Here is a 22805-nt window from a genome sequence, read left to right as displayed (position 1 = left end):
GTGATAAAATATTTCCTCCACACCCAAATATTTTGGTCTAAGTTCTAAATAATTACTATGGTTACTCCTGAGTTTTAGTAATATGTATGTAAGTTTCAAATGAGTACATTTTTCAGTACTTTACCTTTGATAAATATTGCATCTACATGAAAGTTAACTTAGAAAACATCCCTGTTAGAGAGTTGGCCCTGCACACATACAAATTCAGCTATGTATGGGCTTCCCTGGTGGCTCAGTAGTAAAGACCCCATCTGCAATGCAGGAGGTGCAGGAGCTATGGGGTTCAATCTCTGGGTTGGAAAGATCCCCTAGAGTAGGGCATAGCAACCCTGTAAGAATCCCAGTATTCTTGCCTGGAGTAACCCATGAACAGAGGAGCCTGGTGGGCTACAGTCCATGGAGCCACAAAGAGTCGGACATAACTGAATCGACTTAGCATGCACACAGGCATGTTCACTTCAAGAGTAAATTCATAATGTTCAGAATTACTTGAGCTTGCTTTAGGCATGGTTTGTGTCTCAAATCCCTGTAGTACTACATATTTCTGCATTAAAACAGTAGATTTTAAATAAGCAATAATATCATAGTGATTAGAGAGACAAGGAAACACAATGTAAAGTTCCATTTCTTTTGTTCCATGTAAATATTTTGAATATTTGTTTAAAATTCAAAACAATGAAACAAAACACAGGCTGTGAGGTGCAATATTTTTTCATGCATGAACTAAAGTTTATATCTGAAATGTTTTAAATTGAAATGCTTTATTGACTAATAGCTATATAGTTATAGATTTAAATTTTATAATCTTTAAAGTGTTGTTTTAAAATTAAAGAATGAATCAAGAAAATAAAACTTTATGATAGTAGTAGTGGTACAGTATAGTAATTGTTTATATTATATTTTTTATAGAACTTTAAAAACTTTAAAAACTGGAAAATTACTTATATAAACCACAATATCAGGCTACAACTAAAGGATCCAAGTTTACACTGTTTCAGTTCAGTTCAGTTCAGTCGCTCAGTTGTGTCCGACTCTTTGCAACCTCATGAATTGCAGCACGCCAGGCCTCACACTGTTTAGATACATATAAAAGTATTAAATAAATACCTATGCACTTTTCCTTTTTTTGCATTCTCTTTTTCAGATATTTTAAAACTTTCTTTGTTTTTTTTTAAATAAATTTTTTAGCCATGTGGTATGTGGGATCTTAGTTCCCCCAGTGGGGATCAAACTTGTGCCCCCTGCATTGGAAATACAGAGTCTTAACTACTGGACTGCCAGGGAAGTCCCTGCATTGCTTTATATATGAAGTTTAATGACAAAAAAAGTCAGTTTCTTTTCCATTTTATTATATGTTTCATTTCATGATTATTTCTGAATATAGAAAAAAAAAGGTTGTTAAAAATGATGCACTCTGGGCATCAATTATACTAGGTATACCCTAGCCATGGAATATATATTCTGTAATAATGCAGGAGCAGTTTTCATGAGAATTTTTAAAAGAAGAGGCGTCCTAAACCTATAGTGACTTAAAAAGGGATACTTCATCCTATGAGAGCCTGGAGATAGTAGAGGTTTCATCATTCACTGCATGCATTTATTTTAATTATTTTTAGCATTGAAAATGTCCCACCCATTAGATATAAATATTTGAGGAAACAGCAGAAACAATAACTAATATTGACTATAAATCCAGCCAAAAGCAACTGTGATCTTTATTCTTTTTCAGAAGATGTTTGACAAGACAAATCCCTTAGGAACAGCTTTGGATATCCTGAGCATCATAAAATGATTATGTGCTGTGTTGTGCTTAGTCGTTCAGTCGTATCTGACTCTTTGTGACCCTATGGACTGTAGCCCACCAGGCTTCTCTGTCCATGGTGAGTCTCCAGGCAAGAATCCTGGGGTGGGTTGCCATGCCCTTCTCCAGGAGATCTTCCCAACCCAGGGATAGAATCCAGGTGTCCCGCATTCCCGGCAGATTCTTTACCATCTGAGCCACCAGGGAAGCCCATAAAATGGTTATACATATTAAGAATTCAGGAAAAGCAGCAAAAAAGTGTCAACATGCTTGTCAGATGGAAAATTAGAATTGTATCATTTACTTCAGTGCATTATTCCTGACTGCAAACATCCATTTTAGTTTCAGGCAGGTAGACAGTGTTAACGTCTTTTTCTAGAGGGAATACCCTTGATGAATTTTAATGCCTGTTCACAAGTCTCCATCTGTTTTTTTACCCTCCACTCAAGAAAAATTCCTATGCTACTCAGTGTGACAGCCAATGATCTTCATCCTTCTGATAACATACAAGAACCACAGTGGTGTTTCTATTATTCCATTGCAGGTCATTGATTTGTCTGGGCTAACAGCTAGCTCATTTCCACTCCTAACCCACTTTATGCACTCCTCCCAAGCCCACAGTCATGGAATCCTGGAACTAGTCAGGATGCTCATCAGTGCTACTAGCATACAGTGTTGGGCCCATAGTAGAGTATTTCATGATTTATGTGCACTCATGAGGTAACTGACAAAAAGATTCAGCAGTTGTCATGAACTGGTGCAATTTCTCATGCTCCCTTTATGCATAAGTCTTAAAAAGCACAATGTTGTTGTTCAGTAGCTAAGTCGGGTTCAACTCTTTGCCACCCCATGGACTGCAGCATGCCAGGCTTCCCTGTCCTTCACTACCTCCCAGAGTTTGCTCAAATTCATGTCCACTGAGTCTGTGATGCTATTTAACCATCTCATCCTCTGCTGCCCTCTTTACTTTTTGCCTTCAATCTTTCCCAGCACCAGGATCTTTTTCAGTGAGTCAGCTCTTCAGATCAGGTGGCCAAAGTATTGGAGCTTGAGCTTCAGCATCAGTCCTTCCAATGAATATTCAGGGTTGATTTCCTTTAGGATTGATGGGTTTGATCTCCTTGCAGTCCAAGGCTCTTCTCCAGCACAAGTTGAAAGCATCAGTTCTTCAGTGCTCAGCCTTCTTTATGATCCAACTCTCACATCCATACATGACTACTGGAAAAATCAAAGCTTTGACTATATGAAATTTTGTTGGCAAACTGATGTCTCTACTTTTTAATATGCTGTCTAGGTTTATCATAGCTTTCCTTCCTAGGAGCAAGTGTCTTTTAATTTCATGGCTGAAGTCGCCATCTGCAGTGATTTTGGAGCCCAAGAAAATAAAATCTGTTACTACTTCCACTTTTTCCCTATCTACTTGCTACAATGTGATGGGACCAGATGCCATGATCTTAGTTTTTTTAATGTTGAGTTTTAAGCCAACTTTTCACTCTCCCTTTTAACCCTTATCAAGAGGCTTTTTAGTTCTTCTTCACTTTCTGCATTAGAGTAGTATCATCTGCATGTCTGAGACAGGAAAGGTAGTCCGGTATTCCCATCTCTTTGAGGATTTTCCAGTTTGTTGTGATCCACACAGTTAAAAAACACAATATTCTCCAGCAATTAATAGATGGATACTTCCACATAAATGTACATTCTAAACAATTGAATTTGCCCCTTTGGAAGCCAAAACATTTTTTGAAGCAACCATTTCTGATGAAATTTTTGTAAAACAGACTGAACACTTATTTGTTTCTAAAATTGGATGGTATTAATATTAAACATAAAATTTTATCGTCGATTCAATGTTATCATTATAATAAGTTATTAATCTGTATTATATAACATAATTATGCTCTGGGTTAAATAGGAAATAATGGAATTGTAAGAACTGTGAATAAAAATGAGATAAATTTTGAATCTTGTAATATTTATTTTGTTTGCTTAGAGAGAATTTCTTTTTCATATATCTTGGCTATAAATTATATTTCAGATGCTGAGGTTACCTAGTATAACCTTTCCTGATAAGGGTAACAGAACTTATTCAATAATATAGAGAATTAAAACATTTTTTTCTTAGCTTCAGATTTTATGTGCAACTGACTATTACTAACAGAAGGCTCAGAGAAGATAATAGAAAAACCTGTTTCCAGGAAAATTTGCTCTTCCCACCAAAACAAAGGAAAATATATTTCCTGTATGTCAGGTCAGTAGGCAGAAATTCCAGAAGAGGTGGATAACTGCTCTTCCTCCCACTTAGGAAAACATAAAAAATTCAATTATTTCAAAACATCCTCTCTTCGGAAATTTATCTTGTATTGCATGTCTCCTACATAGAAAAAGGAATGGAAAATTTTCAAGGTAGGTGTCATTAAAGCCATTGAAACACAAGTTTAAAAAAATGTAATGCCAACTATCATAGTGAAATATTTGTCTACAAAAATTTCTTGTCTCCCAGTTATTGAACTATACCTGAGCTAGTAATAGAAAATGTAATTACTACTCAAGAAACAACAGCAGAGTAGTGATAATGAATTATAGAGTAATGGACTCTAGTATGAGTTTAAATCTTGATTATTTTAATTATTAGAATATAACTTTAGGTAAGGTCTTTATTACCTCAGTTTCCTTATGCAGAAAACAAGATTCATAATAATATATTGTTTTATTGTGAGGATTAAGTGACTAAACTATGTAGTATGTTTTGAACAGTCTCTGGAATGTAAGTAGCAAGAAGTTATTATTATTTGCTGCTATTGGAGTAGCTTCCCTTGTGGCTCAGCTGGTAAAGAATCTGCCTGCAATACAGGAGACCTGGGTTCAATCCCTGGGTTGGGAAGATTCCCTGGAGAAGGAAAAGGCTACCCACTCCAGTATTCTGGCCTAGCGAATTCCACGGACTGTATAGTCCATGGGGTTGCATAGAGTTGGACATTACTGAGTGACTCTCACATTAGAGTAGCTACATGATAATAAAATAAACCTAATTAGAATAAAATAATTTTATAATAAACTGTTAACATTTTAGAAATTGAGGAAATTATTGAACAATTGAGAAAATTGTTTAATTTTTTTAACAAATATTTATCATGTATCTACTATGTGTCATAGCAGACACTCTGCTAGTAAGGGTTAATATACTGTAAAATGTTATCTGAGAAAATTATAGAATCATGTTTAATAAATCTTTCACAGAAACTGTTGAGGTGGCAAATATTAGTCCTTCCAAAACAGAATTGATTTTAATTTTGCTTTTATCTTCCAGGAGACAAGTCATGTGATATACAACTTTACATTAAGAAATATTCCATGTACGTTGTATCATCAGGGGACCCATTTGAACTGGAATGCCCTATGAAATATTGTGCTGATAGACCTACTGTGAGCTGGTGCAAGCTTGAAGGAAACAATTGTTTACATCTTGGGGACAGACTTCAGGGGTCTATGGGTTGGGAAGAAAGGAAGCTTATTTCAGTTTTTATTTTGCATTTTAATCAAGTGCTTGCTAGTGACAGTGGGTCATACCGCTGTTTTGTGAACTCTTCATCCGGATTCATTGAAAGCCACTCAATTACCATTAATGTGACAGGTGAGTTCTAGATATCAAGACTATCTAATTTTTTTTGTTATGTTTTAAGAAAAAGAGGGCTCTGATTCTCAAGTGATTATGTTAGACATTGAACTCATGTGAAATCTAGATTGTGATGTGTGGTCACCTACGTGTCTGTGTGTTTTTGAGTGAGACAGTGAAGAGCAGAGAAAAATATATAATAAAATCGTTGGTCTTGCCTCTAGGGGATATAACATTTATTTGATAAGACTAAAATTTTATCACAGAATCATGAGAAAAAAATTGCAAAGTGAATATCAAATTTAATAGTAGACAGCTTTTTACTTTTTGCCCTTAAATTTTTTTTCTTATATTTATCAGTCCTTGACTTTTTTATTATAAATCCTTGAACTTATGTTTGTGCTGCTCAGACAATTACACTCTTGTTAATAGTTCACAGCTTGCACAGAGGGCAATCAGCACACAAACAATCTGACTACTTGATGAGTCTTGCGAATACTCATGGGTTTCGCTGCCTCCCAGTCCCTCCTCAGAGGCCCTCAATAGGCTCAACAACAGAGGAAGGACAGGTCATGTTGGGCCAAACTGTGTTGAATGAAACATGGAAAACAAATAGAGAAAAGCAGAAGAGATTTAAAAATAGTTGGTTTATGAAAATTCCACAGCTAATATCGTTGGGCTTCCCACATAACTCAGTTGGTAAAGCATCTGCCTGCAATGTGGGAGACCTGGATTCAATTCCTGGGTCAGGAAGTTCCCCTGGAGAAGGAAATGGCAACCCACTCCAATATTCTTGCCTGGAGAATCTCAAGGACAGAGGAGCCTAATATCATACTCAATGATAAAAAATTGGAAGCTTTCCCCTCAAGAACAGGAACAAGACAAAGATGTCTACTTTTGCCATTTCTATTAAATATTGAACTGGAGGTTCTAGCCAGAGAAAGTAGGTAAGAAAAATAAAAGACATCTATTAATAACTTGGAAAGGAAGAAGTGAAACTATCTCTTTTCACAGATGACAGGATTTTGAATATTAGAAAATCCTTAAAAATCTGCACAAACCATTATACTAGATCCAATAAATGAATTCAACAAATTTGTATTATCAACACAGACAGTGACGGTTTTACTTCCTTTCCAATCTGAATTCCTTTTATTTCTTTTTCTGTCTGATTGCTATGGTTAGGACTTCCAATAGTGCATTGGATAAAATTGGTGAGAACTGGCATCTTTGTCTTGTTTCTGATCTTAGAGGAAATGTTTTTAGCTTTCCCCCAGTTGGTTACAATGTTAGCTGTGGACTTGTCATATATAGCCTTTATTATGTTGAGGTGTATTTCCTCTGTACACACTTTGCAGATAGTTTTTATCATGAGTGAACACTGAATTTCATAAAAGCTTTTAATGTACCTATTGAAATGAGCATATGGTTTTTATTCTTCAATTTGTTAATGTGGTATATCGTATTGACTGATTTGCAGATATTGAACCATCCTTGCATCCATGGGATAAATCCCACTTGGTCATGGTATATGATCCTTCCAGTGTATTATTGGTTTCTGTTTGCTATTATTTTTGTGAGGATTTTTCCATCTATGTTTATCATTGATGTTTGCCTGTAGTTTTCTCTTTTTTTATGATATCTTTGTTTTCTTTGCATCAGGATCATTCACCATGATTTTTACATGTATGTCCATCAGGAATATTGCCCTAAAATACTCTTTTCTTGTAGTTTTCTTATTTTTCTATCAGGATATTACTGGCCTGGTAAAATGAGTCCAGAAGCTTTTCTTCCTCTGCAATTTTTGGGAATAGTTTGAGAAGGATAGATGTTAAGTCAGAGCTGAAATTAAGATCTACAATCTGTCTCCCTTGAGGCCTAACTTCAGAGGGAAGGGAGGCAGCATTCCCTCCTAAACTGTATGTCCCAAGGGGATGACTGGAGAAGAGTGTGAAGGGTGAAGTAGTGAGAGGGGATATCTAAGAGCAGTGCAGGAGACATGAAGGGCATTTTAAGTTCCCTCTCAAGATTTCTGTTCTTCTAATTTCCTACTCTCTCACCTTCTTATCATCCCCTTTCTTATCACATTGATGATTTGTGCTCCTGAGCCCATTAGAAATTCTCCAAGACTCTGTACTCTTGTCTGTCAACAGCCTTCCGCTCTGTAATTGGTTCCTCCTGGAGTTTCATGATCAGGTCAGACCTTCACTATCTCCCTTCTAAATATTCTAATTAGTTGTATAAACTACTTATCTTTTAATTATCCCCACTTTTGGTTCATTTCAGCCAAAAATCTTCCTGACATACTTAATTTGCCTAATAGGCTTCTTTCATAATTCCACTCTTTAGTTGAGTCCCCTGCAGAGCATTCCCAGTGCTTACACTATTGGGCTGACACCAATCTGCCTCCACTTATCAAAATTCTACCTCTCCTGTCAAACCCAACTCATTTTCTAATTCTTTATGAAGTTGTCTATGTTTATCCTAGAGAAAGTGACTTCTCTTTCCTAGTAATTTTTGGGTCGTTTAAGGTCTTGCCTCTCATTTATCACAGATTTCCTTGTACCACAGATATGTAGGGAAATGTCTTTTATCCCATGAAGGCTTATGATACACTGGCAAGCAGGAACTATGCCATATTTCTTTGGATCATCCTTGCTTCCTTTACAATAGTCAAATGACTCATTTAGAATTGTCTTTGAATTGGGTGTGGATTTTCCTTTTGTGAAGTGATTAAAACAAACATAACAAGAAGAGTGTCAAAGAAAATTATTTTCTTTCTGTATCAGGGAGTACTCAATGAACTGAGCATCATGTAAGGAGAAAAATATACTCTGAAATTATATTTCAGGACCATGCTTTTGGTAAATAAATTTTGGAGCTATGATATAAAATCTTTCATTTTTTCCCTTGAAATATCTTTCTTATGGAGTATTGGAACTTTTCCTGCTTTTGTGCCTGACTCTGCTTTGCTTTTTATGTTTAAGTTAAAAATCAATGGGTTGCCTGGTGGCTCAGACGGTAGAGTCTGCCTACAATGCAGGAGACCCAGGTTTGATCCCTGGGTCGATTAGTCCCTGTGAAAGCAGGATTGTGACAGAGTCCGGGTTTGGGTGCTTATCCAATTGTTATCCAGGAGAGCAATTATCTCCCAGAAGGAAGAAAAGCAGTTTGCAAAGTCTTGAGAGGAAAGTCAACAGAACAGTCACTGAAACATACACTGGCCTGCAACTCTCTTCTCTCCAATCTGCCTTTGGTCAATCAATCCCTGATTAGGAGCTTCACAAAGGCAGATGGTGATGATTTTAGCAGGAGAGTGGGGGTGTAGGAGTGGGCAGAAGGTGAGAAGCACTATCTTTTTTTCAGAATTAGTTCCCACCACATCATCAAAAGCCTTCTTTCCTCGTGGCATTCATTCTATACTCCCTTGGAGCACCTGCTGAATGTATATCTTGTTATTCCAAGTGCTAAAAGAAGTCCTATAGGCTGAATTGTTTCCTTATACTTAAGGAGGTGGAAAGAGGGAGTCAAAGCAATCAGAGGAAGGTTGGGTTGTATTTATACAGTCTCTCTCTCCCTTTTTTTTTTTTTTTAAGTTTTATTTTGTATTGGAATATAGCCGATTAACAATATTGTGATAGTTTCAGGTGAACAGCAAAGGGACTCAGCCATACATATACATGTATCCACTCTCCCTCAAACTTCCCTCCCATCCAGGCTGCCACATAACAATGAGCAGAGTTCCCTGTGCTATACACATTTTGGTTTTTCATTTTAAGTGTAGCAGTGTTTTATAGTCTTTCTTTAAGACTCAAAATAAACCCAGGGACTTTTGTCCATGAACTTGAAGTGATGATCTACACATTTTCCAAACTGCCTTTCAGCTGAATTATTGAATTCTCTGTTAGTATGTAAATACAGATATCTTCTCGGAGACTAGCTCTGATTTTGGACAAACCTGAGTAGAACCTTCGTTGTTTTCACAACCAATTTCAATTCTTTATCTTGTTTTTCTGTTTCAGAACGGACTCAAAATAATTCAGAACATCCTCTTATAAGTAAGTATCAAACTTGCCAAATAAAATCAAGGAAATAGATTGTTATGTGGCTGGAAAGTAAAACAGGTTGCATCTTCTTCATTGAGTGGATTTGTTTGTACTAAGTTATCTGTTGTGGGAGAGTCCTGTGCTCCTATCCATTCCCCTCCCCCAGACAGCTAAATTTGTCACTGTTCGTAATAAGTTGGCTGCTCGCCTAAACAAAATAGCAGCTGCCACATGAACAATACAGTATTTGTTAGCACTAAATTACCAAACTACTTCATGCCCAGATCCAGTAGCTCCTGACCACATTAACCCCAAAACCAAGGATATGAGGAATGAATGTATAACTAGGTTAATATATCTAGAAATAAAGCCTTCCTGAACAAACAAAATTGAGTACAAGTACAAAGTTAAAAGATTTATGATGAATTCTGATATTTTCTATTTTGTTATCTTTCATTTTTTTGACTTCATTTGTTATCTGTTAAGTTCTTGCACGACACACTAGTACATGATACAACCTATCATGAAAAAACAGGGCCTTAATGCACATTGTGTGTGTGTGTGTGTGTTTGTGTGTGTGTTAGTCGCTCTCTCGTGTCCGACTCTTTGCGACCTCATGGATTGTAGCCCACCAGGCTCCTCTGTCCATGGGATTCTCCAGGCAAGAGTACTGGAGTGGGTTGCCATTTCCTTCTCCATAATGCACATTAACATTGATCAATAATAATGGGAACCAGTTGTATGCCCATAGAAGCATATCTGGAGATACCAAAGATATTTGAAGATAATAAAAGTACTTGGAAATATCAGGGTTAATGAGACAACACAAAGCATTGTGTTAAAGGAACTTCAATTTTGTTTCAAAAACATGTTGGCTTGAGTCCCAGCAACTGCCATTTACTAGCTGTTAGACTTCTGGCAAGTCTTGGGACAATTACTCTTCTCAGAACAAGTGACTGGATTTAAAAAAAAAAAATTCCTTACTTTTCTTCTCCTCTGTTTACTGTTCTCTGCTTAGTTTTCTTAAGTGATCATTATGAAAATTAAATGAGACATTGTAAATGAAAGGGCATGGTGAAATACTTTCTGAGAGCTGTTATGGATAGTGTTTTATAGGCGATTAACCCTAGCAGACGGAGAAGGCAATGGCACCCCACTCCAGTACTCTTGCCTGGAAAAATCCCGTGGATGGAGGAGCCTGGCGGGCTACAGTCCATGGGGTCACTAAGAGTCAGACACGACTGAGCAACTTAACTTTCACTTTTCACTTTCATACGTTGGAGAAGGAAATGGCAACCCATTCCAGTGTTCTTGCCTGGAGAATCCCAAGGACGGGGGAGCCTGGTGAGCTGCCGTCTATGGGGTTGCACAGAGTCAGACACGACTGAAGCGACTTAGCAGCAGCAGCAGCAGCCCTAGCAGAATTGAAAGATAAATTATAGCCACTCATACACACACTTGAAGAAGGCAATGGCACCCCACTCTAGTACTCTTGCCTGGAAAATCCCATGGACAGAGGACCCTGGTGGGCCGCAGTCCATGGGGTTGCTAAGAGTCAGACACGACTGAGCAACTTCACTTTCACTTCTCACTTTTATGCACTGGAGAAGGAAATGGCAACCCACTCCAGTGTTCTTGCCTGGAGAATCCCAGGGATGGGGGAGCCTGGTGGGCTGCCGTCTATGGGGTCGCATAGAGTCGGACACGACTGAAGCGACTTAGCAGCAGCAGCAGCAGCATATACACTCAGCATTAAAGCAAGAGGTGGGGGAGAGGACTAAGTCCTGGGCTTCTTGGGAGAAACCTCTTAAAAGAGAAATAGAAGCATCAGCTAGAACTCCATTCAAGTTCTGACAGTTCAGAGGGTGTTACTTCATTTGTCTCATATTTTCTAACCGTCTTGAGTATTAACGAACATTTCAGATACAAAGAATGCCTCAAGACCACTCTCCAAGGAAGAGATGGTGGACCGACAATGGATCCTTTATAGTTTGCTTCCTTTGGGGGCTTTACCTCTACTTATTACCTGTTTCTACCTATTCTGCTGCCTTAGAAGGCACCGAGGTGAGTTCCATCTTCTCTCTGCTGCTCTGTGCCACACATTTGGGGTTCATTTACATTGGCTGATAGATTTTTAGTTAGTTTCCCAATATTGTGGGTTTTTCCCACAATATTCTACTATAAACCATGGACAGTGGTTTCCTGGGGAATAACTCATCTTTCCACCAGAAAGCCAAATGGATGAATTCAGATCTCCTCTAGTCTTGAAGAGGCATGCTCACCACAACAAAGGCTTGTGGTGAGGAGGTAATATTGCTGGGACTTACTCATTCTACTTGGGTCCATCATAGGAAGAATTCTTCTAACATTCAGGGTGTTGAAAAGGAGGCTGAAATAATTTCGCAGATCAACATGTCTGCATTGAATTAGTTTGTCTGGTCCTGTTTTCCACAGTCATATCACATTATGCCAGTCATCCACACACCTGTCTAAATGAAGACCCAATGTCCCCAGAGGAAATTCTTATGTCTGTGCTTACTGTTGCCATCATAAACAGACGCTTGAACTGAATCCCTACCCAACATTAATGCATTTGAAAACGTGGTTTTGACTATGATCAGAGAGGTGATAGTTTGAAAACAATTACTTTCTCTTTCTGTAAGAATTCACTTAAGGTCATTAGTGAACACTTAAACACGTTAAGAGAGAGGGGTATGATGAATCTGGTCTAGCTGGGGTCGAAACCAGGTCAGTCCTCTCTCTCTTTCCTTTTTCCCCTCAGTCATCTTGTCTAATTCCTTTCTCCACAGCAGCAGCCACAGTGTAGCTATAGAAACTAAGCTGGACAGAGCAATCCTTATTTCTGCCACAAGAGAAAGCCTTGTCTGAGCAAAAGTGCTCTTGGTGTTTTGTGGTGAGGACTTCTGGAGCCTAGAACCTTCTCAGGATGCTGAGAGACTCCTCTGTGACTCCAACTCCACTTCTGCAACACCAAGGCTCTTTCAATGGCCCCCCCTCCAGTTTCCACTGCCTTTTTTGAGGTAGCTGGAGCTTCAGAAAAAAAAGCAAGGATAAATCTTTTGATTTACCACATCCAAGGGAACTAGGCCAGAGGAGATCCCAGCTGTGTAGGTGAAAGGAAAGCTGTGAGTGTGGCATTACATACAGAATGTCCCCAGAAAAAAGAGTCCCAGGTTTTTAAGGTGCTGGGCTAGGTCCTGTGCCCTCCTCTTGGCTACGCCATAGGCCGTTCTGGAGTGAGGAGTGAAGAACCAATGAACAAAATGGACAGCACGAATTCTCACAAACAGAGATTTGTGTATCATGATGGACATAGCAAATAAAGAAGTCCAAACTAATAATAACGCTGTGGATGGTGTGCACATGGGTGAGTTTGCGTGGGGAGGTGTCCCCACCTCTGGGACTGAATTTCAACCTAGCAATCTGATTCTAGAACCTATATTCTTAAATGACCCTAACTTACAAGGAATTGAGGAAGAATTTTATTTTGTGCTATTCTTTACCTCTTTTGGTATTTTATTTTATTTTTCTTTTTGAATTGCAGGGAGACAAAAGAAGCTTTCTAATTCAACAGGAAGGGATACTAACCTGGTATGTTTGATGGTATATAACACAACCTGTGTTATGCCATGCTAATATTTATATCTTTTTAAAAATTTAATTGGGTCTATGTAACACCATGTGCCAAGTAGTGTTCTAAATGCTATATATATTTACCTACTTTTTAAAATGTGTTTATTTTACGTTTACTTTAGTCTGTAGCAAAGATGCTTCCAGATTGTTGCTTAGTGGCTAAGTCATATCCAACTCTTTTGCGACCCCATGGACTGTAGCCCACCAGCCTCCTTTCTCCAAGGATTTCCTAGGCAAGAACACTGCAGTGGGTTGTCATTTCCTTCTCCAAGGGATCTTCCAGACTGAGGGACTGAACCTGTGTCTCCTGCATTGGCAGGCAAATTCTTTACCACTGAGCCACCTGGGAAGCTCTTCCTTGGGATTAGCAAATCTCATAAGTGAGGCTTATAAGGCATAGAAGGCAGTGTAGAACCTAAGCAGAAAAGTCAGAGGCTGAACTATACAACGTTGACTCTGTTCTCAACCTGTTATGTGACTTCAGGCTATTGATTTATTCTCACAAAAGTGCCTTAAGTGTTTCCAGAAGGGTTGTTCAGTCACTAAGTCGTGTCCGTCTCTCTGTGACCCCATGATCTGCAGTATGCCAGGCTCCCCTGCCCTTCACTATCTCCTGCAGGTGGGAGTAAATAAAATAATGAATTATAAATAACCTCATAAAATCAAGTATGATTTCTTAATGAGTCATACCAGCAGATAAAGAAGCATGATCACAGGTCTAGTTACTATGCAAAAATCACTCATAATGTGTGTGGGCTCATTAAGGAGGAGACCTGGTAGACAAAGCAAAGGGTTCTCCGGAAGCAGAGCAGTTTCCCAAGTTCTTGGAATACCAGTTTAGACCTTTCTTTTGGATTCAATGTTCTGTAAAGACTGGAACTCAAAATAGAATGCAAAATGAAGCAACATATTTCTGGAAAAAAATTTTATGTAGCTCTGATTAAAAACAAGTAGTCATAAACAAGGTACCACAAAAAGAATTTATGTGGATATGGGTTTTTCCATTAGGAGTAGTAATAAAGATGTATTCAACGTCTTAAAATTTCCAGAAATGCCAGAGGCAGATATAACCAATAGTTCTACATATAATATTAAATGGTACTCAGCATTCCCCACCAGGTAGCTTAATATTAAATAAAAGTAAATACATTCAAATTAAGAAACTTGTATGAAATTTTTAGTATTATTGTGTTGGGTGCTAAGGTTTTGTTTCTTCACATAGGGAAATTTTCTTAAATGTGATTTCCTTTCTTTCTATAGTGAACAACAACAAAATACACTCTGTTACAATCAGCCCTAAAAGCTATGACAACATTTAAAACAATGGTCTAGGGGCTTCCCTGGTTCCTTAACCAGTCCAGTGGTTAAGATTCCAAACTTCCATTGCAGGGGCCTTGGGTTTTATCCCTGGTCAGGGAACTAAGATCAATCATGCTTTGGCAAGGTAAAAACAAAAATCTAAATAATTTACTGGACATGTAAAGCCCAGGTTGGCTAAAATATAGTTACATTTCTTTCTCTGTAAACTGGATGAATTATTTATGATTTGCAGTTGAACTCAAGAGGGGGTTTTTCTATGTGTACAATTATCGGGGAATTTTGTTTTATGATCTTCGTGTATTTCATAGGATTTCAGAGTTTTGCCCCATTTGAGTTATCAAGCATTTCAGAAAATAATCAAAGAGATACTGTATTAGATCTTTGAGACTCAAATTTTGTCAAGAGGGAATTGTATGTGAACCAGCAGAATAGAAATCCAAATTAGAAAAAGGATAATATGAAACATACTTTTAAAAGTCAAAATTTTAATCCTATTCCAGGATGTCCTTTGAGGGTATGAAAGTACTTGTTTAGTATAAACAAGTGAATTGCATATTTTCTGAAGTGCTTTACAGAATGTGGCTGCTGCTGCTAAGTTGCTTCAGTCGTGTCGGATTCTGTGCGACCCCATAGATGGCAGCCCATCAGGCTCCCCCATCCCTGGGATTCTCCAGGCAAGAACACTGGAGTGGGTTGCCATTTCCTTCTCCAATGCATGAAAGTGAAAAGTGAAAGTGAAGTCACTCAGTCGTGCCCAACTCTTAGCGACCCCATGGACTGCAGCCCACCAGGCTCCTCCATCCATGGGATTTTCCAGGCAAGAGTACTGGAGTGGGGTGCCATTGCCTTCTCCATTACAGACTGTGGAGTGCTATACAAATATAGAATAAGACAGCTGCTTCAGTTTTGCCATCTCTACCCACCATACCATTGTGCACCAGCCTTGTGGCACCCACCCACTTTGATCAGGTGCCACAGAATAGGTTCAGCCACCATGCTTTCTTTTACCTAATTTACTCTAACAAAGTTTTCCATGGAAACCAGCCACCTTTGGGGATGGGAGGCAGGTAATTGAGTTGACAAACTACATAGATTGAAAAATACAACAGAGACCTTGTTGATATGTTAAAGATTTACGGCTAGATATGAGAGGGTAACAGGCAGGAAGGCCAGGGGTCTCCAAACGGAGGAAATAGGCTGCAAGTGTCAGACATTTTTTTCTCTCTCTCTTAAGTAGCAGAAGGAAACAAACTAGTGATATATTTTTTCCCCTTCTCTATACAAATTTAAAAAGAGGTTTTTCTTAAAATACTGTGTTGCCATAATGACACCTGGTTCCGCCTGAACTTAACTTTTCTCAAATTTTGAGCTAACCAATACATTTTTCTTATGGAAATGTTTGTCTTAAGCCATGTTCTGTACTATGCATCTACCCCAGTTTCTGTCCTCAAGTCAGTTCACCTAAAGGCTCAGAACTGACTTGACAAAACAATATGTTATAGTCATACATTGCTCTCTTAAGCCATGTAAACAAAACTATTTGCATGGTAATCTGCTTTTCTTCAAGATTCAAATCAATCATTTCATGGCCCAGGATGACTCCCCTGGTGCCAAAACTATCTCAAAATGAGTCTTGTGGGTAAGGAGCCTAGTGCCATTCTCTGAGTTTTGAGACATTCCTTTCTTTCATTAACAGACTGCTAGAGAAGGCATTGGCACCCCACTCCAGCACTCTTGCCTAGAAAATCCCATGGACAGAGGAGCCTGGTAGGCTGCAGTCCATGGGGTCTCTAAGAGTCGAACACGACTGAGCGACTTCCCTTTCACTTTTCACTTTCATGCATTGGAGAGGGAAATGACAACCCACTCTAGTGTTCTTGCCTGGAGAATCCCAGGGACGATGGAGCCTCGTGGGCTGCCGTCTATGGAGTCGCACAGAGTTAGACACGACTGAAGCGACTTAGCAGCAGCAGCAGCAGCAGCAGCAGTAACTATATAACATCCAGCTAAAGACTAGTAGGCGGGTACTCTTTCTGCCCCCTTCTGATGTCTATGTCAGAAGCTTTCTCTATCTCTTTTATACTTTAATAAAACTTTATTACACAAAAGCTCTGAGCCATCAAGCCTTGTCTCTGGCCCCCCATTGAATTCTTCTCCTCTGAAGGCCAAGAATCCTGGCATCTTTCGTGGTTCAGCAACAACCTTTCAGTTATTAGGTCACATGACAGTCTTCTCCAGAGCTCCTCCAGAGACTTTAGTAGGGCTTCTTTGAGACACTTTCCATCTGAGTCAAGAGATGAAGACGCTTAAATGAATCTTGCTTCTTTCAATCATTCAGCCTTGGTGTTATTTCCTAGGCAGCTAGGCCATCCGAGGGAGGCAGTATACTCAACAGTTAATACTTCATTTGTCAGAACAAAGTTAGACATGTTTGCATGGTGTGTGTGTGTGGGTGTGTGTTAGTTACTCAGTCAACACTGACTCTTTGAGATCCCGTGGACTATAGCCAGCCAAACTCTTCTGTCCATGGAATTCTCCAGGCAAGAATACTGGAGTGGGCTGCCATTCCCTTCTCCAGGGATCAAACCAGGGTACCCTGCATTGCAGGCAGTGTCTTTACCACTGAGCCACCAGTATAGAACTCTGTATACATCACAATGTGGATGACAAAAGAGCAGGTAAGGGATATAGGTTATCAGGTTAGGCATATCAGGTTAAGGACCTGATACCTCAAAGAAATTAGGCTGAACCTCAAGAATATAAATTGGTAACATTGGGATTTAGAAAATTGAAATAAGCCTTAGCATTAACATGGTATCTTCATTTTTTACCAGCCGGGTCCCTTGTATAGGTAGAAACAGCTAACAAATAATTGAAAAAAGTTTTTTAAAAAATCAGGTTTCAGTACTTTTAGTTTACGTAAGTTCACATCTTTCTTGAAAACTTTAAGATATTTGACTCAATTTGGAAGTGTTAGAAAATCCGTGTGGTGGAAATAACAACTGGAATATCTTTAGAACTTTTCCCCAAGCTTTGTCCACCCACATCAAATTGACAGCAACTTCCAGTCCCAGGTTTCAAATCATAATAATATATCTTGGATAATATTTATTCTTCATAGTATATTCTTTTTGTCCCTTAGAGAGTAATGGTTCTGCTTTATCTTTAATTGCTTTATTCTAAACTGTGTTAATGCTATACATTATATTACACATCTCCTGATGTTCTGAAGGGATATTTTATGCTTTTCTCATTAATCTGATGTGTGGTTTCCATTTCAAAGAGGGGTCAAAAAGGGTTCTGTGAGCTCAAAAATGACCATAAATAAAAGGGAGCTGAACCTAGTGCTCTGTGACAACCTAGAAGGTTGGGATGGGGTGGGAGATGGGAGGGAGGTTCAAGAGGGTTGGGACATATGTATAGCTATGGCTGACTCATGTTGATGTATGGCAGAAAACTTCACAATATTGTAAAGCAATTATCCTCCAATTAAAAATAAATAATTTTTTTAAAGCACAAAATAACTCTTTCAGAAGAACATAGTGGTCTTTAAGCCTTTCACCCTTTAATAAGTGAGAATCTGCTTTAAGGAGTAGATGTCAACACCTACAATGAAGAATAGATTATTTCTCTCCATGTATAACCACTCAATTTAGCCTACACTCATGGTTTCCTAGTGGATATGCACTATCACATCCTTAAGTTGTAATTAAAGAAATCTTTTTTTTCCTCTCTTTTAGGTTGATGTTCCCCAGTTCTTTAGGAGTGAGCCAACTGAAATCGACATCATGGAAAGTTCCCAAACATTGCATTTGGAAACTGGAATTTATGATAACGACCCCTGGTTCAGGGTCCGGAGAGAGTCTGGGGTTTATTTTAACCCAAGTCTGGAAGAAAACAAACAGGGCATTATTTATGCTTCCCTGAAGCATTCGGTCATTGGAATGAACCCAAGACAGGCAACACATGTACAAGAAGCACCTACGGAGTATGCGACCATATGTGTGAGGAGCTAAATCCGGTCCTGATCTCCCACCAGTGATCAGCAACTGATCTGTTAGTCAGCACCACTACTGAAGACCAACAGAAAGTCAAACAGTGGTCCTTGGCTTGAGAAATTTCACTTTCAGGAGGTTCACCTCAGTGCTTGGGTCTTAAGCATCCACAGGACAAATGACTAAAATTTCTCCCAGAAACTTCTTTGGGACTTTTTTATATTTATAGCCTTGGGCAGTAAAATCTTTTTTTTCCCAAAACCAAATGATGTCATTTTTAGACATCATTTTTCGAACCAGCTACATTTAACCTGCTACACAAACTCAATATTTTCTTTGGGACTACAGAGAATGTAGGACAGAAAGGTTTAGATTCTCTAGATCAGTTCACTATATACTCTTGAAAAAGAAGTCCCAATTCAGATAACTAAACATAAATACAGTGATGATTGTGTGTCTGTTTCCAGTCTTCCATAATAAGAAATTTTTATCAATCTAATATTGGAATTTCTTAAATGTAAAGGAGAAATAATTTTAAACTTGATGATATAAGAAAAGAATGGAAAGAATAAATGATGCAATAAAGATGTGGAATATACCAACTGGATACAGGGTAGATGTTCCCCATGCCTGACAAGCAAATGCTTATATCTATCCTGTTAGATTACTAAGCAAATAGAGGTAGTAAATATAGCAATTAATGTATGATGCATTTATAAAGTGACTGTGTGTGGATAACATAGACTAATATATATGAATGTGACATAATGCTACTGAGTTATTACATTGGGACAAAAGTAATTGCAGTTTTGAACTGTGAATTTTGGATCATTATAACTAGGTTCAAAGACATCTTTATTAATCAGAATAGGAGCCATTACAATCAACACATTTTTGCCAACAAGAAATAAGTTTGTTTATTCCTGTAGCACAAAATTCATACTTCAGGATTTGACAACTCTTGGAAAGGATTTTCTGCCTCCTGCTGGTTGTGGAAGCATTTTCCCTGCAAAATATTGTCCAGATGCTTGAAGAAGTGGTAGTCGGTTGGCAAGAGGTCAGGTGAATATGGCAGATGAAGTGAAATTTCATAGCCCAATGCATTAAACTTTTGAAATGCTGGTTGTGCAACATGTGCTTAGGCATTGTCATTGAGAAGAATTGGGTCCTTTCTGTTGACCAGTGCTGGCTACAGGAGTTGCAGTTTTCTGTGCATTTCATTGATTTGCTGAACATACTCCTCAGATGTAATGGTTTTGCCAGGACTCAGAAATCTGTAGTGGATCAGACCAGCAGGAGACCACCAAACAGTGACCATAACCTTTTTTTTGGTGCAAGTTTAGCTTTGGGAAGTGCTTTAGAGTTTCTTCTTCATCCAACCACTGAGCAGATCATTGCTGGCTGTCATATAAAATCCAGTTTTTGTCACACATCACAATCTGATTGAGACATTTCTCAATCATTAACATTTTGTTATTGTTGCATAGAGTAAGAGAAGACGACTCTTCAAAATGATGATTTTTTTTTTTTTTTGATTTGCAGTCTGCTTACGAGGCACTGACTTATAGAGCATTGTCACCTTTCCAATTTGCTTCAAATGCCAAATGACCATAGAATGGTTGACGTTGAGTTCTTTGGCAACTTCTCCTGTAGCTGTAAGGGTATCAGCTTCAATGCTTGCTCTCAGTTGGTCGTTGTCAACTTCCGATGGCCAGTCACTGTACTCAACTTCAAGGCTCTCGTCTCCTTTGCAAAACTTTTTGAATCACTGCTGCACTGTACATTTGCTACCAGTTCCTGGGCCAAATGCATTGCTGATGTTGCGAGTTGTCTCTGCTGCTTTACATCCCATTTTGAACTCGAATAAAAGGATCTCACGAATTTGCTTTTTGTCTAACATCACTTCTATAGTCTAAAATAAATATAAAATAAATAGCAAGTAATGAGTCATTAGCAGAAAAACATAAAGCAAGAAATGCACATTAAAATGATGTATAACATAACCATATTTATTTAGAATGTATTCCAATATCAAAGAGCAAAATTCAACAGTGCAAAGCTGCCATTTCTTTTGCACCAACCTATGGGTTTCATGCATTGGAGACGGAAATGGCAACCCACTCCAGTGTTCTTGCCTTGAGAATCCCAGGGACAGGGAAGCCTGGTGGGCTGCCGTCTATGGGGTCGCACAGAGTCAGACACTACTGAAGTGACTTAGCAGCAGCAGCAGCATGGGATTCCCTGGTGATTCAGTTGGTAAAGAATCTGCCTGCAATACAGGAGACCTGGATTCAATCAATGGGTCAAGAAGATCCCCTGGAGTAGAAAATGGTAACCCATTCTGGTATTCTTGCCTGGAAAATTCCATGGACAGAGGAGTCTGGTGGACTAAAGTCCATGGGGTTACAAAGAGTTGGACATGACTGAGTGCACATGCACACTCAATAATATACTAGTGGGTGTCTGAATAAATGTAAAAATCATTGTCAACAGGTATAATCAAGTAAGTGCAGATTAATGGCTTAAACTGCATCGTTGTTTACCTGATACCAAATTAAAAGCACAATTGATGGAATGGAGAAAAGTCCAGAATATTTAATTGGCCAGTATGGGTCAACATACTTTGATTTACTGTATCTGTATCTTGCTGTTTTTCTTACCAAAGATTAGGGGCAGATCATACATGGTAAAGTAGTGCAATTTGATAGCTATTTATTTTAAAATAATGAGGTTGCAGCCACTTAAAAGTAAAGCAAGAAGAGATGAATTTATGAATTTCCAATGTACATGGTCTAATTATTTCAAAAATAGCTTGTAACATTCAACAGCTTGAGGCTCTTAGGATGCTCAGATGCTTCTGAGAATAATGCAATAGATCTCATACAAAGTGGATAACAAAGGTTAGGATATATTTGAGCAAATACATAAACTACTGCACAAGTGAATGTGGGCTGTGAGAAAGTATGTGTGTGTTATTGTATAGAAGGGAGGATAGATGATTTACAGAAATGGTTAAAAAAAAAACTGAAAAAACTGACATTCCATTTAAGCTTACTAAAGAAACTCAAACTATTAGAGTAAATGGGTCATTAAAGAAAATATATGAAAAGAATGTATTATGTCATGGCAGTTAATATGTTGGTTGGAAAAGAATTTCCAGACACAGAGTATCACAGAAAGGAGTGGGTTTATTAAGAATAAAGGGCAGAGAGAATGTGGTCGCTGCAAGCACAGAGGGCTGACCTCCTGACAGGCTAGCAAGAGTTGATTCTTTTAGTGGGTTAGTAGCCAATTTTTATAGCCTCAAGATAAAGAAAATTCCTGCGGAAGGTTGGGTGATTGATTAGGGTGTTATAAGGTGAGTACCAGAGTGAGCATTTTTGCCTAATATGGGTCAGGAAGCTTCCTGGTGATGTTCAGCAGAGCTTTGGCAATGGTCCAAAGGGGCTCAGTCAGTTCTGGAAATGACTTTGGATATGGCTCCGCCTTTGTGGCCTCGGTGAAGGCCTTGTGGCTTTGGGGAAAGATTCCACAAGATGTGGGGATGGGAGTATGACATTCCATAAAAGTTTTTGTTCCAGAAAGACACAATTGAGATTTGGTAGCAGAGATTTTCTTATTTAACACTGGCGTTCAGATTTTGCTGCATAGGATTGGGTTGTGGAAGTTGTGTTAGAGTCACTGTCATCTAGCCAGTATGATAGCACCTCTCCTAGCGTTTTGAACAACCAGTTCTAGGTAAGCTCTTTCAGCCAAGACACACTTATGGGCAACTAACTGCAAAAGATATACTAGAATGGCTGCTATGCTTTTAGAAATAAAAACAGGAAGTATGGGGAGGATATATTTAGCTGTCCTTATCAGATGAACACACAAAGCTGAACAGTTTCTTCATGATTTTCTTGAATTTAAACAACAAAATATTTCTATTATTGAGACATTCTTAGCATATCTTGTGGTAAAGATAGCATTAATAATGATTGCAACTTTACATGATTTATACTTAAACATTTGTACCACACTGCCCAAACCACAAATCATTTACATTTTTTATTCCTTCTTAATAAAATGTGTCAGAGTTATATATGTCCCCAATAAATCTATTTCAGTATTATCTACATTGTTTATATCATTAATAAAATATGAAAAATATAATAATTTAATGAATATTAAACTTGCTGATTATTCCCAATAAGATAAAGTTATTAAAAACATTTGGAATCAATTTGTTATTGCTTTATATAAAGTGTGAAAATGAAAGAGAAGAATGATTCTCCAACCTTATGGAATATAAAACAACTTGAAGAACTTTAAAAACTGCAGATTACCAGCTCCCAGCACTAAGAAATTCTAATTCGGGAAATCTAAGATATGAC

The 22805-nt window shown here is 38.3% G+C and overlaps 1 protein-coding gene across 2 annotated transcripts in view; it reads left to right on the top strand.

Annotated features, from left to right (window-relative positions):
• The window catches only part of BTLA (B and T lymphocyte associated), a 36259-nt gene extending 13744 nt beyond the window's left edge, over positions 1 to 22515 (top strand). Inside the window, exons 3-7 of one of the 2 annotated variants that reach the window (XM_005201353.5) lie at positions 5109 to 5432; positions 9437 to 9472; positions 11384 to 11524; positions 13026 to 13072; positions 18175 to 22515. In XM_005201353.5, coding sequence (XP_005201410.1) covers positions 5109 to 5432; positions 9437 to 9472; positions 11384 to 11524; positions 13026 to 13072; positions 18175 to 18450 — 824 coding nt within the window. In that variant the 3' untranslated portion in view covers positions 18451 to 22515. The remainder of the gene's footprint in view (positions 1 to 5108; positions 5433 to 9436; positions 9473 to 11383; positions 11525 to 13025; positions 13073 to 18174) is intronic. The other variant, XM_015471308.3, reaches the window with a different exon arrangement.
• The last annotated feature ends 290 nt before the right edge of the window (positions 22516 to 22805 follow it).

The sequence above is a fragment of the Bos taurus genome, chromosome 1 (assembly GCF_002263795.3).
Source record: "Bos taurus isolate L1 Dominette 01449 registration number 42190680 breed Hereford chromosome 1, ARS-UCD2.0, whole genome shotgun sequence".
In the NCBI taxonomy this organism is placed as follows: Eukaryota; Metazoa; Chordata; class Mammalia; order Artiodactyla; family Bovidae; genus Bos; species Bos taurus.
The sequence above is the reverse complement of the archived record's forward strand: the minus strand, read 5'-3'. Positions and strand labels throughout refer to the sequence as shown.